This window comes from Heterodontus francisci, chromosome 7 (assembly GCF_036365525.1).
Source record: "Heterodontus francisci isolate sHetFra1 chromosome 7, sHetFra1.hap1, whole genome shotgun sequence".
Lineage (NCBI taxonomy): Eukaryota > Metazoa > Chordata > Chondrichthyes > Heterodontiformes > Heterodontidae > Heterodontus > Heterodontus francisci.
In genome coordinates this window covers 12,046,516-12,061,940 of record NC_090377.1, presented here as the reverse complement: position 1 = coordinate 12,061,940, position 15,425 = coordinate 12,046,516, and the positions used below count along the sequence as shown (strand labels likewise).

Genomic DNA, 15,425 nt, shown 5'->3' with positions numbered 1-15,425 from the left:
TCAGTACATTAAGAGTAAGAGGATAACTAAAGAAAGGGTGGGGCCTGTCAGAGATGTACAAGGGAACTTATGCGTGGATGGAGAAGATGTGGGCAGGGTTCTTAAGGAGTTTTTTGTCTTTGCCTTCACAAAGGAGAGGGTTGATGCAGACATTGTAGTTAAAGAGGAAGAGTGTGAAATATTAGATCAGCATAATGAGAGAGGAAGTGCTTGAGGGTCTGACATTCCTGAAAGTGGATAAGTCACCAGGTCAAGATAGATTGCATCCCAGGTTGTTGACGGAAGTCAGGGAGGAAATAGCGGATGTGCTGAGGATCATCTTCAAATCCTCACTAGATACAGGCGTGGTAGCAGATGATTGGAGGTCTCCGAACATTGCACCATTGTTTAAAAAGGGTGCGAGAGATAAGCCAGGTAATTATAGGCCAGTCAGTCTGACCTCAGTGGTGGGTAAATTGTTAGTTTATCCTATCCCTCAGAATAGATTCTGTCACTTGGAAAGGCACGGATTGATCGGGGATAGTCAGCATGGATTTGTTGAGGTAAAGTCATGTCTTATTAACTTAGTTCTGAGTTTTTTGAGGAAGTAACAAGGAGGATTGATGAGGATAGTGCAGTAGATGTGATCTACATGGATTTTAGTAAGGCATTTGACAAGGTCCCGCATGGCAGACTGGTCAGTAAAATGAAAGCCCATGGGATACAGGGGAATGTGGCAGATTGGATCCAGAATTGGCTCAGGGACAGGGAACAAAGGATAGTCGTCTACAGATGTTTTTGCGAATGGAAAGCAGTTTCCAGTGGCATTCCACAGGGTTCAGTGTTGGGTCCCTTCCTGTTTGTGGTATATATTAATGATTTGGACTTAATGTGGGAGGCATGATTGGGAAATTTGCTGATGACACAAAAATTGGCCGTGTAATTAATAGTGAGAAGGATAGCATTGGACTCCAGAATGATATCAATGGTTTGGTTGAGTGGGTGGAAAAGTGGCAAATGGAATTCAGTCCAGAGAAGTGTGAGGTAATGCATTTGAGGAGGGCAAATAAAGCGAGGGAATACACAATAAACGGGAGGATATTGAGAGGGGTAGAAGGTGCATGTCCACTGGTCCCTGAAGGTGGCAGGACAGGAAGATAGAGTGAAGAAGGCATATGGAATGCTTTCCTTTATTGGCCGAGGTATAGAGTGCAAAAGCAGGGACATTATGCCGGAACTGTACAACACACTGGTAAGGCCGTAGCTGCAGTATTGCGTGCAGTTCTGGTCACATTACAGAAAGGACATAACTGCTCTGGAGAGTACAGAGGAGATTTAAAAGAATGTTGCCAAAGCTTGAAGGTTGCAGCTATGAGGAAAGATCGGATAGGCTGAGGTTGTTTTCCCTGGAACTGAGGAGGCTGAGGGGTGACTTGATTGATTAACAAAATTATGAGGGGCCTAGATAGGACAAAAAGGACCTGTTTCCCCTAGCAGAGAGGTCAATTACCAGAGGGCACAGATTTAAGGTGATTGGTAGAAGGATTAGTGGAGACATGAGGGGAAACTTTTTCACCCAGAGGATGTTGGGTGTCTGGAATTCACTGCCAGGAATGGTGGTGGAGGCAGAAACCCTCAATTCTTTTAAAAGGTACCTAGACATGCACCTGAAATGTTGTAACCTGCAAGGCTATGGACCAGGTGCTGGAAGGTGGCATTAGTTCGGGAGGCTAGTTTATTAGGCTGGCACGGACACGATGGGCTGAATGGCCTCTTCCTGTGTTGTACTTTTTCTATAGTTCTATGCACAAGCAATGCTTCTACTGGAGCTGAATCGCTCCTTAGAACAAAGAGGAAATGCAAAAGGAATTGGGAAATAAACAGGGCATTATTCTCTCTTTAGAAGGTCACTGCCTTTGAACTGTGACACCTCCCCAATTAGTAAACATAATGGGGGAGGAAGGGAGCTGGAAACAGAAAAGCAAGCACAGTGATCAGCAGAGAGCCTCTCTTGAATTTTTATGGGCCGTTAATTAATTGCCCCGTAAATGTCTCTCATTTCAGGCTTCATGCCAACCTCCTTTGATGTTCTCAGACTGCAAACTGTTCTGTGTGTGCGTGCACACGCGCCTGTACTCCATTGGCCACATTGTCTTCAGCATTGGTATACACCGTACCCCCACCCATACCTGACACCCATGGGTGATGCAGTGAACAGTGCAGATGGGAGCATAAAGTTGCAAAGGGCCATTGATATATTGAAAAGAAACTCGCTGAATCTATGGTCCTGGGATGTGGTGGCTAGGCCAGCATCTATTGCTCATCCCTAATTGCCATTGAGAAGGTGGTGGTGAGCTGCCTTCTTGAGCCACTGCAGTCTGTGTGAGGTAGGTACACCCACAGTGCTGTTAGGAAGGGAGTTCCAGGATTTTGACCCAGCAACAGTGAAGGAACGGCGATATAGTTCCAAGTCAGGATGGTGTGTGGCTTGGATGGAAACTTGCAGGTGGTGGTGTTTTCATGTGTCTGCTGCCCTTGTCCTTCTAGGTGACAGAGGTCGCGGGTTTGGAAGATGCTGCCAAAGGAGCCTTGATGCGTTGCTGCAGTGCATTCTGTATATGATACGCACTGATGCCACTGTGTGTTGGTGATAGAGGAAGTAAACGTTGAATGTGGTGGATGGGGTGCCAATCAAGCGGACTGCTTTGTCCTGGCTGGTGTCGAGCCTCTTGAGTGTTGTTGGAGCTGCACCCATGCAGGAAAGTGGAGAATTGCTGAAAATAGAGGCCTGTTGTCGAAGCGTTTTGTCTTGCACTCATCAGGAGAATCCACAAGAGTACCAATGTAAGGGAATGCAACAACTTTATACTGTACAAGAAGAGGGGTGGCAAGTGAACTCTGATTGGTAGAGGCATTGCCATGGAGAATGCACCAGTTTATGGTGACTGACAGTTAAATGCCAAACTTTGGGATTCTTACAGTTCCACGCACTATAAGACTGGCCTTATCGGCAACCTCGGAAGTAGAGCCCAAGCCATTTGCTCACCATGCAAGTTTGATGGCGACCCTAATCGGATCATTTCTCGCTGTATATCGCGCAAACTTATGGACGAGCCTAAGGCAGTCATTTTCGGCCCTGAAAAGTGCTCAGTCAACCTCAAATTACCCTGGAATAGTAATGTATCCCAAAAATTTGAGCAACAGGTAAAGCTAGCTGTTTCACGCTGCTACTATGCAGTAACAAAACATGAGGTGTTCGCCACTAACAGATGCTGCTGTCAAGCCAAAAAGACGTCCTGCCTATCTCACAAATGAGCAACGTGATGTATGAATTTCAATGCCAGTGTGATGCTAGGTATATAGGCTGTACGTCTGAAAGACTGGTTATTGTATCAAATGCACCACACTGTCCCTTCGGCTGTTCGCAACAGGCAAGTTACAGGCCGTACCAAACCAGCCGGTGCTTGCAAAACTCAAAAGAGTGTCCAACATTAGATGTGATTCTGCGATTGGACAACATTCGCTAAATAATCTACAGTGTGCTAAGAATTACACTGACAACCAATTTAAGATTGTCAGTAGGGCTCGCAGTGATTTGCGTGTACTGGAAGCTACATATATTAATACACAGGGCCCTGTTCTTTGCAGACAGAAAGAACATGTACACACATTGCGCTTGTTTCAGCTAAACAAAATACTCAACAGCCATTTGCTTGGCTGATGATCGAGAGTGGACTGATAGGGCGGTAATTGGCCGTGTTGGATTTGTCCTGCTTTTTGTGCACAGGACATCCTGGGCAATTTTCCACGTTGCTGGGTAGGTGCCAGTATTGTAGCTGTACTGGAACAGTTTGTTTAGTTCTGGAGCACAATCCTTCAGTACTATTGTTGGAATGTTGTCAGGGCCCACAGCCTTTGCAGCATCCAGTGCCTATAGCCGTTTCTTGATATGGAGTGAATCATATTGTCTGAAGACTGGCATCTGTGATGCTGGGGACCTCAGGAGGAGGCCGAGATAGATCATTCACTCAGCACTTGTGGCTGAAGATGGTTGCAAATGCTTCAACCTTCTCTTTTGCACTGACATGCTGGACTTTGCCATCATTGAGGAGGAGGTTGTTTTTGGAGCCTCCTCCTCCTCCAGTTAGTTGTTTAAATGTCCACCACCATTTACAACTGGATGTGGCAGGACTGCACAGTTTCAATCTAATCCTTTGGTTATGGGATTGCTTAGCTCTATCTATCGCATGCTACTTCTGCTGTTTAGCGTGCATACACAGTCCGTGTATTGTAGCTTCACCAGGTTGACACCTCATTTTAAAGGTGCTGTTCCTGGCATGCTCGCCTGCACTCCTCATTGAACCAGGGTTGGTCCCCTGGCTTAATGGTATTGGTAGAGTGAGGGATATGCCAGGCCGTGAGGTTACAGACTGCGGTTGAATACAATTCTGCTGCTGCTGATGGCCCACAGTGGTTCATGGATGCCCAGTTTTGAGCTGCTAGATCTATTTTGAATCTAACCCAATTAGCATGTTGATAGCGTCTCACACTGGTAATCAGCAGGAGGTTTCCTTGCCCATGTTTGACCTGATGCCGTGAGACTTCATTGGGTCCAGAGCCGACGTTGAGGACTCCTGGGACAACTCCCTCCTGATTGTATACCACTGTGTCGCCACCTCTGGTGGGTGTGTCCTGCCAGTGGGACAGGACATACCCAGGGATGGTGATGGCGGTGTCTGGGACATTGTCGGTAAAAGGTATGATTCCATGAGTACGACAACGTCAAGCTGTTGCTCAATTCGTCTGTGGGAAGGCTCTCCTAATTTTGGCACAAGTTCCCAGATGTTAAAGAGGACGGCTTTGCAGGATTGACTTGGCTGGGTGTGCCTTTGTTGTTTCCAGTGCCTGGGTCAAAGCCAGGTGGGTCCGTCCGATTTTATTCTTTTTCAACGACTTTTCAGTCGTGGTTTTGAGAGAATTGAGTGGCTTGTTAGGCCATTTCAGAGGGGAGTTAAGAGTCAACCACATTGCTGTGGGTCTGGAGTCACATGTAGGCCAGACCAGGTGAGGATGGCAGATTTCCTTCCTTAAAAGGACATCAGTGAACCAGATGGGTTTTCACAACAATCCGGTAGTTACATGGTCACCATTATTGAGACTAGCATTTTATTCCATAGTTATTTAATTAACGGAATTTAATTTCACCAGTTGCCGTGGTGAGGTTTGAACCCGAGTCTCCGGAACAGTAGTCTGGATCTCTGGATTATTAGTCCAGGAACATTACCACTACGCTACCATTACTGGGTTAAACGGTGACAAATGGGAGCTCAATGTGGGAAAATGTGAGGTCATCAACTTTGGACCTCAGATAGACAGAGCAGACTATTGCCTAAATGGGGAAAGGTGCAGAACTTTGAAGGAGCAGAGAGATTTAGGGGTCCAAATACAGATGTCACTAAAAACTAGCACAAAAGGTACAAAAAAATGTAAAAAGACTAATGGAATGTTTATCGCAAAGGGGGCTTGAACACGAAGTGGTAGAAGTTATGTTACAGTTCTATAAAACTTTGGTGAACATCCAGCAAAACTGTTCCTCTGCTACTCTCACCACTCTAATACCTGTGCAGTGCTGCCTTGCCTGAAACCATGGTGCCCAGCGACCATGGAGAATTGGAGAAGGATGTTGTCACTTACCTCACCCACGCCAGCCTGCACGATCTTCAAACCAGTCTCCGCTTCCAAGAACGCCTTGTCGGCAACTGGAACAGGAAAAAGGAGAAGCATTTCTGCTCAGTGCCACGAGTTATTACACACCCAGTGTCATGTGATATAACACACCCATACTGTGACAAGGATTACCACATACCTAGTGCCATCAGGAATTACACACTCTTACAATGCCATGAGTTATCCCATTCTCAGTCAGAAGGTCATGGTTCAAGACTCACTTCAGGACTTCATAATCTAGACTGACATTCCAACGTAACACCAAGTGAGTTCAGCAGTCAGGAATCCCGTCATCTCAGACGTTAAACCCGAGGCCACGTCTGCCCACTGAGCTGGATGCAAGAAGCCCCATGATGCTACAAGAACATGGTCTCCTCCCAGGGTCCCAGCCCAATATATATCCCTCAACAAATGAATCAGAATGGTCACTTTCTCATTCACAATTGGTGGGACTTTGATGTTTCCATCTATAAAATGACAGCAACTACACTTCAAAGATGCAATCCATTGACAGAAGCACCTGGGAATCTCCTGTGGATGTGAAATTTGCTGGAATAAAGTTATAAGCAAGTTACTGTTGGGCAGACTCTGCATCTAACCATACTGCACTGGACAGCATCTGGGAGAGTGCGCGTGCGAGAGTGCGTTTACAACACACCTTTCACAATTTCAGGAGGTCCAAATGTGCTTCACAGCCAATGAAAACCTTATTTGAAATGTAGTCACTGTTGTAATGTAGGAAACGCGGCAGTCAATTTTCACACAGCAAGATCCCACAAACAGCAATGCGACAAATGATAAATCACCAGATGTGACTTTTTAGTGATGTTGGTTCAAAACATACCTACTTGTAGAAGTGTTCCAAACGCTTTCATAATTTGGGAGGGTAAATGGTGAAAGATCACATCCATTCATAGGTGGATCAGGAATATGGGGCCAGAAACAGAGTGTCAGTACTAGCAGAAAAAGTTGTTTGAACGTAGAATGATGTTCCACAGCTACCTGTTGAAGCCGAGTTAATCACATTAAGAGGGAATTAGATGAATAGGATGAAGAGGAAAAGTATTAAAAGTGTAGGAGCAAAGAACAGGGAGATAGGATTAGGGAGGGGGATTACCATAGCAAAGTCCAGTGCAGGGGCTAGCAACGGCGCAGGTACGGGGTGCAGGGTGAGAAGTGGTTTCAGTAGAGATAAAAAATGATAAAGGCAAGAAGTCACTTGTGGGAGTGGTTTACAGGGCCCCTAACAGTAACCGCCTGGTAGGACAGGTGGGAGCTTGTCAGAAAGGTACAGTGATAATCATGGGGGATTTTTATCTACATATAGATTGGAAAAATCAGATGGGCAAAGGTAGCCTAGATGAGCAGTTCATAGAATGTTTTAAGGATATTTTCTTAGAACAGTACTTTTTGGAGCCAGAGAGCAGGCTATACTAGACCTGGCATTGTGCAATGAGATGGGATTAATTAATGACCTCACAGTTAAGGCGCCCCTAGGTAGCAGTGATCATAATATGATTGAATTTTACATTCAGTTTGAGGGAGAGAAAAGTGGGTCTAAGACTAATATTTTAAACGTAAATAAGGGTAATTATGAGGACATGAAAGCAGAGCTAAAGTGAACTGGCAAATTAAGTTAAGGGATAGGTCTTTAGAGATGCAGTGGCAGAATTTAAGGGGATATTTCAGAATACACAGGATAGATACATTCTAATGAGAGAGAAAAATTCCAAGGGAAGGACCCACCATCCATGGTTAACTAAAACAGTTAAAGATAATATCAAACTTAAAGAAAAAGCATATAAATTGCGCAAAGATGGGAGGCAGGTCAGAAGATTGGGCAGAATATAAAAACCAGCAAAGAATGACTAAAAGATTAATAAGGAGGAAAAAATTAGAGTACGAGAGAAAGCTAGCTAGAAATATAAAAACAGATAGTAAGAGTTCCTACAAATATTTACACAGAAAAGAGTTAACAAAGTGAGCTTTGGTCCTATGGAAAGTGAGAGTGGGGAATTAATAATGGATAATGAGATGGCAGATGAATTGAACAGGTATTTTGCATTGATCTTCACTATATAGAGGATACAAGTAACATCCCAGAAATAACTAAATCAGGAAATGGAAGGGATGGAGGAACTCAAGAAAATTACAATCACCAGGGAAGTGGTACTGATCAAATTGTTGGAGCTGTGGGTTGACAGGTCCCCAGGTCCTAATGGACTTAATCACAGGGTCTTGAAAGAAGGGGCTAGTGAGATAGTTGATGTATTGGTTTTAACTTTCCAAAGTTCCCTAGATTCGGTGAAGGTTCCATTAGATTGGAAAACAGCCAATGTAACTCCTTTATTCAAAAAGGGAGGGAGACAGAGAGCAGGAAACTACAGGCCAGTTAGCTGAACATCCGTCATAGGGAAACTGTTAAAAGCTATTATTAAAGACGTTATAGCAGGGCACTTAGAAAAATTCAAGGTAATCAAGCAGAATCAATATAGTCTTGTGAAAGGGAAATCATGTTTAACCAATTTATTAGAGTTCTTTGAAGTAGTAACATGTGCTATGGATAAAGGGGAACCGGTACTGTACTTAGATTTCCAGAAGGCACCACATCAAAGTTTATTGCAGAAAATAAAAGCTCATTGTATGGGGTGTAACGTATTGGTGACAGTACTGTGTATAGTATGGTTCTCCTTATTTAAGGAAGGCTGTAAATGCAGAGAAAGTTTACTAAACTAATACCTGGAATGGGTCGGTTGTCTTATGAGAAAAGATTGGACAGGCTACGCTCGCATCCCCTACAGCTTAGAAGAGTAAGACGAGACATGATTGAAACATATAAGATCCAGAGGGGTCTTGACAGGGTGGATGTAGAAAGGATGTTTCCCCTTGTGGGAGAATCGAGAACTAGGGGTCAACGTTTAAAAATAAGGGGTCGCCCATTTAAGACAGAGATAAGGAGAAATTTTTTCTCTGAGGGTCGTGAGTCTTTGGAACACTCTTCCTCAAAAGGCAGTGGAAGCAGAGTCTTTGAATATTTTTAAGGCAGAGGCAGATAGATTCTTGATAAGCAAGGGGGTGAAAGGTTATTGGGGGTACGCAGGAACGTGGAGTTGAGGTTACAATCAGATCAGCCATGATCTTATTGAATGAAGGAGCAGGCTCGAGGGGCCGAGTGGCCTTCTCCTGCTCCCAATTCATATGTTTGAATGTTTGTATGTATGATGTGGGGGGTGAAGAACTTCCTTCTATGTTGAAACTTCAGATTGAGGATGAGGTGCCGCACACAATAAATGGGGAAAGATTTGTGGATCTGATGGAACCTTTCAATTTTTATGTTCACCATTTCAACCCAACAGGGATACATGGAGGGATTGGACAGCAGGTAACCAAGAACTCATCAACTTCTAGACCTACCAGTATTTCAGGTGCTCTGTTGTCTTATATCATCACCTGAAGTTTATGGGAGGAGATGCTAGTGTATATTATCACAATTTTCTTTTACCACAGTTACTTAGACAGGCTTAAGGCCCTCTAAAGCAGTGTAGACTTAGGGATGACCTGATAGATGTTTTTAAAATAATTAAAGGACTGGATCGTGCCCCATTTGACAGACTGGAGAGGGCCAGGGGGCATGAGTTTAAACACTGTCGAGTAGGAATAGACTGGGTATTGGGCAGTTCCTCTGTTTCCAGAGAGCTTCGGGAATGTGTTACCGGCTGGTGTGCTGGGAGCTGATTCTGCTCCTTCGAGAGAGCACTGGACCAGTTCCTAACTGAGGGAGATAGCGCGTCATATAGAAGGTAAGTGATTTTAGAGACAACTCTTGTCCATGTGATTTCCTGACTGGGTTTCGATCACCTCCCGTTTCTCCTTGATCTCTACAAAGGAATGTGCCTCCCCATTGAATCACTGCAGGGTCGACACTAGGTAGGTGCATCGACTCATTGAAGGGAACGGTTTGATGTTTAGTTTTAAATGTTAAAAAGGTGAATGAAAGACTCATTCTTTCAAAGTAACAGCAGCAGTGCCTGCACACCATCCATTCCTGTCTTGTAAAAAGCAATCATTCTGTTTTCCATTAACTGGCTCCGACAGAATGCATTGCACAACTGCGTCAGATTACTTGCTGATTCCTGAATTAAAATTAGCCTCCAACAAATTAACAAACTCGCGTTGAATTTTGATGAGACTAAAAAAAGGTTCCCCTGCACCCCCCACCCGGTTTCTCTTGAAATTTTGAATCTTTTTAACAGTTTGGTTTCCTCAGAAGGGACAAACTTTCAGGATTTGAAACAATCCTAACGTGCAATTTAATATAGAGAAAGGATAGTTACAAGTGAACATTTGACAAGGAATTCAGTCAAAATAAATTGTCAAATTGGACCTTTTCAATTATTTTAAATTTACATCCAGTGAGTACAAAGATCTTCCACGGTGTTCTTGACCATTCCTGTCAATTTGGCCAGGAATTTGCCGCGGGTTATTCTGCTCACTATTATGGGGGTATGATAGCATAGTCGTTCGGTTACTGGGCGAGCAACCGAGAGGCCTGGACTAAACCTCCAGAGGCACGAATTCAAATCCCACCCCGGCAGCTGGGGAATTTAAATTTGGTTAACTAAATAAATCTGGAATAAAAAAAAAATCAGTAATGGTGACACTGAAATCACTGGATTGTCTTAAAAACCCATCTGGTTCACTAGTGTCCTTTAGGGAAGGAAATCTGCTGGCCTTACCTGGTCTGGCCTACATGTGACTCCAGACCCACAGCAATGTGGTTGACTCTTAATTGTCCTCTGAAATGGCCCAGTAAGACATTCAATTGTTAAGAAGGCAGCTCACCACCAGCTTCTAGGGGGCAATTAGGGATGGGCAATAAATGCTGGCCTAGCCAGTGTTGCACACGTCCCAAGAATGAATAAAATAAACTATTAACATGAGGTAGTCGTGAAAACATGGGAATCCCAAAAACTTAGTCAATACCACCCAATCTCCAATCAAGATTGAACCAGTTACCTTACGTACATACGAATTAGGTTCAGGAGTAGGCCACTCGGGCCCTCGAGCCTGCCCCGCCATTCGCTAAGTTCATGGCTGAACTGATTACTCCACATTTCCACCTACCCCCACTAACCTTTCACCCCCTTGCTTATCAAGAATCTATCGACCTCTGTCTTAAAAATATTCAAAGACTCTGCTTCCACCGCCTTTTGAGGAAGAAAATTCCAAAGACTCACAACCCTCAGAGAGAAATAATTTCTCCTCATTGCTCTCTTAAATGGGCGACCCCTTATTTTTAAACATTGACCCTTAGTTCTAGATTCTCCAACATCCACCCCGTCAAGACCCCTCAGGATCTTGTGTTTCAATCAAGTCATCTCTTACTCTTCTAAATTCCAGCGGATACAAGCCTAGCCTGTCCAATCTTTCCTCGTAAGACAACCCGCCCATTCCAGGTATTAGTCTAGTAAACCTTCTCTGAACTGCCTCCAATGCATTTACATCCTTCCTTAAATGAGACCAGTACTGTACACAGTACTCCAGATGTGGTCTCACCAATGCCCTGTATAACTGAAGCATAACCTCCCTACTTTTGCAATCAATTCCCCTTGCGATAAACTATAACATTCTATTAGCTTTCCTAATTACCTGCTGTACCAGGACACCCAGATCCCTCTGCATCTCAGAGCTCTGCAATCTCTCACCATTTAGATAATATGCTTTTTTATTCTTACTGCCAAAATGGACAATTTCACATTTCCCCATATTACACTTGATTTGCCAGGTCTTTGCCCACTCACTTAACTTATCTATATACTTTTGTAGCCCCCTTATGTCCTCTTCACAACTTACTTTCCTACCTTTCTTTGTGTCATCAGCAAATTTAACAACCATACCTTCAGTCCCTTCATCTAAGTCATTTATATAAATTGTAAAAAGTTGAAGTCCCAGCCCAGATCCCTGTGGCACACCACTCGTTACATCTTGCCAAACAGAAAGTTACCCCTTTATACCTACTGTTTCCTGTTAGCTAGCCAATCTTCTATCCATGCCAATATGTTACCCACTACACCAGGAGTATTTTCTTCAATAAGGCACCTTTGATGTGGCACCTTATCAAATGCCTTCTGGAGATTTCAGTAAAATACATCCACCGGTTCCCCTTCATCCACAGCACATGTAACTCCCTCAAAGAACTCCAATAAATTGATTAAACATGATTTCCCTTCAACAAAACCATGTTGACTCTGCCTGATTACCTTGAATTTTTCTAAATGCCCTGCTAGAACGTCTTTAATAATAGTTTCTATCATTTTCCCTATGACTGATATTAAGCTAACTGACCTGTACTTTCCTGCTTTCTGTCTCATTCACTTTCTGAATAAAGGAGTTACGTTAGCTATTTTCCAATCTAACAGAACCTTCCCGAATCTAGGGAATTTTGGAAAACTAAAACCAACGCATCAACTATCTCACGAGCCACTTCTTTTAAGACCCTCGGATGAAGTCTATCAGGACCCAGGGACTTGTCAGCCCGCAGCTCCAACAATTTATTCAGTACCACTTCCCTGGTGATTGTAATTTTCTTGAGTTCCTCCTTCCCTTTCATTTCCCGATCTACAGCTAATACTGGGATGTTACTTGTATCCTCAATAGTGAAGACCAATGCAAAATATCTGTTCAATTCATCTACCATCTCATTATCCATTATTAATTCCCCAGACTCACTTTCTATAGGACCAATGCTCACTGTTGACTCTTTTCGTTTTAAAATATCTACAGAAACTCTTACTATCTGTCTTTATATTTCTAGATAGCTTTCTCTCGTACTCTAATTTTACCTTCCTTATCAATCTTTTAGTCATTCTTTGCTTTTTTTATATTCTGTCTAATCTTGTGACCTGCCTCCCATTTTGCCCAATTACATGCTTTTTCTTTAAGTTTTGATACTATCTTTAACTTTTTTTAGTTAACCACGGATGGTGGGCCCCACCCTTGTAATTTTTCCTTTCTTGTTGAAATGTATCTATCCTGTGTATTCTGAACTATCCCCTTAAATGTCTGCCACTGCATCTCTAGTGACATATTGCTTCACCTAATTTGCCAGTTCACTTTAGCTAGCTCTGCTTTCATGTCCTCAATTTCCCTTATTTAAGTTTAACACACTAGTCTCGGACCCACTCTTTCCTTCAAACTGAATGTAAAATTCAATCATATTATGATCGCTGTTACCTAGGGGCGCCTTAACTATGAGATCATTAATTGATCCTTTTAATCATTAAACCTTCATTTTCCCCAGAGCTCTTGAAAATAGTCAGTTGACCCTCAGCCTCAGCAGCTTTTTGGTGAAGAGAGTTCCAGATTTCCACTATCCTTTGGGTGAAGTGCTTCAACCCAAATGGTGTAGTTCTAATTTTAAGGTTACGCCCCCTTGTTCTGGATACCCCCAGAATGAAGGCACAGCAATGGTTGGGCAAAGGAAATGGGGTGCGTAAGAGTCAGAGGAGCGCAGAGATTGGAGGGTTGCAGGGCTGGAGGAGGTTACAGGACATAGGGAGGGGCAAGGCCATGGAGGGAATTGAACACAAGGATGACAATTTTAAATTCGCATCTCTAACTACAATAACCAGCGACAGTCTAATAACTCTGTAAAAAAAAAAAAATTTCCACTCATTTCCCATTTTTCCAGTGAATATACATCAATGCTCCTTGTTGCCAAAACCAAAACTGGTATAAAATTGTTTTTCCACTATCGATCCTCTCAAAACTCTGCATTCGAGGAACCTTCAGTCCCTTTTGGTAGGAAGAATAAGGAGGCCACATATTCCTTGAAAAATAAGTGTCCAAATGGGGCAGAGGTACAGAGGAATCTAGAGTTGCAGATACACAAACTATTAAAAGTAGCGATGCAGGTTAATAAGACCAGAAGAAGACAAACACAGCACAGGGGTTTATTTCTAGAGGGGTCGAATCGAAAAGTGGAGAAGTCACATTAACGTTAAAGACCCTTGGTTAGTCCAAACGTAGTTACTGTGGACAGCTCTGCTCTCCATTTTACACAACGATTAAAAAGGCACTGGAGGGTTAGGAGGAGGATAACAGAACAAAGGTTATACCTATCAGGAAATATTGAACAGACTGGGGTTCTTTCCTCCAGAAAAAAAAGGGAAGACGGAGGGATCGAAGGCTTGAAGAGCACGGAAGGGGTTTAATAAGGTAGGCGTAGCGAAGATGTTTCCGTTTGTAGGGGAGGCCGGAACTGGGGGGTCATCAATACAAGATAGTCACTAATAATTCCAATAGGGAATTCAGGAGAAATGTCTTTACCGAGACAGTGGTGAGAATGTGGAACTCACTGACACAGGGAGTGGTTGCGGTGAATACATTTAAGGGGAAGCTGGAAAAACGCACAAGGGAGAAAGAAATAGAAGGAGATGTTGATGGGGTGAAATGAAGCAGGGGTGGGGAGGAGTCTCATGGAGCATTAAACCAGCATGGACCAGCGGGGTCGAATGGCCTGTTCCTGTGCTGTAAGTTCTATGATAACCATCACTGTTCCAGTGAGAGAGTGGGGAAAAAAAGGCTCCATTTTTGATATTTTATTGGCACTGAACACAGATAAAATTCTGAAGAAGTGTCTCCCACCTGAAGCGATAAACTCTCATTACGATACTGAAAGAAACAGCTTGTGTAGTTTGGGACTGTGTCAATGTTTTTGAACACCCTGCGCAGCATTGAGTCCATTTTATCTTTCATGACTGTCAAGGAATAGAATAGGAGGTGGTGGGTGTGTGGTGGGGGGGGGGGGCATCATTTTAAATAACAGGCTGACAAAGAGAAGCCTTCGGACGAGATCTGCTAAACGTTTGGAGCAGGGGACTCCTCGCCTTTTGCCTTTAGTGTGGAGACGTTTTAATTAATCCGCGGCTTTCTCCCGAGCAGGTGCACAGAGGCGGAGCTGACTGACGTCTGCGACACTTACCGTGACCTACATCCAGCGTGAAGGTCACATCCATATTCAGGGGGGAGTTTACAGAATACAAAATCCGTTTCGTAAGCTGCTGTTCCAGCCACCCAGAGGCTGCCCTTTAATCAAAAACCAAGCAATCGATACCATTTCAGGCTGCAGAATAATTACCCAGCTCCTCGCATCTTTTTTTATTTAAATTATAAACGAATGAGATGGCAAAGATGTGCCCTCGATAGATTAAGAGGCCGGTTAATGAGAAACTATTCTAGCTTGGAGACTTAATGGAAGCTGGGCTCCCCCAGCCTGCCAAGACCGATACCATCAGTAGCTGTTTCTTGGGGTCTATTTGTAAGGAAACAAGACGGAACTTGCATTTTTATGGCACCTTTCACAACCTCAACGTTCCAAAGCATTTCACGTCTAATTAAGAACTTATTTTTTTTTCCCAAGTGTAGTCACTGCTGTAATATAGGAAACGCAGCAGCCAATTTGCGCACAGCAAGCTCCCACAAACTGTAATGTGATAATGGTCAGATAATCGGATTTAGTGTATCGGTTGAGGGGTAAACATTGGTCCAGGACACAGGAGGATTTCCTTCAGCTCTTCGTGAAAATGGGATCTTGTATATCCACCTTGGAGGCAGACGTTTAACGTCTCGTCTGAAAGGCAGCACCTCTGACAGTGCAGCACTCTCCGCTCTGGGAGCGTCAGCCTGGATTTTGTACTCAGGGCTCTGGAGTGGGGCTA

The 15,425-nt window shown here is 43.6% G+C and overlaps 1 protein-coding gene across 1 annotated transcript in view; it reads right to left on the bottom strand.

Moving 5' to 3' along the window:
* LOC137371850 (receptor-type tyrosine-protein phosphatase-like N) overlaps window positions 1–15,425 on the bottom strand; it is a 349,861-nt gene that overhangs the window by 257,888 nt on the left and 76,548 nt on the right. The window contains exons 11-13 of the mRNA XM_068034799.1: window positions 14,671–14,684; window positions 10,947–10,975; window positions 5,674–5,738 (exon numbers count right to left, since the gene is read on the bottom strand). Coding sequence (XP_067890900.1) covers window positions 5,674–5,738; window positions 10,947–10,975; window positions 14,671–14,684 — 108 coding nt within the window. The remainder of the gene's footprint in view (window positions 1–5,673; window positions 5,739–10,946; window positions 10,976–14,670; window positions 14,685–15,425) is intronic.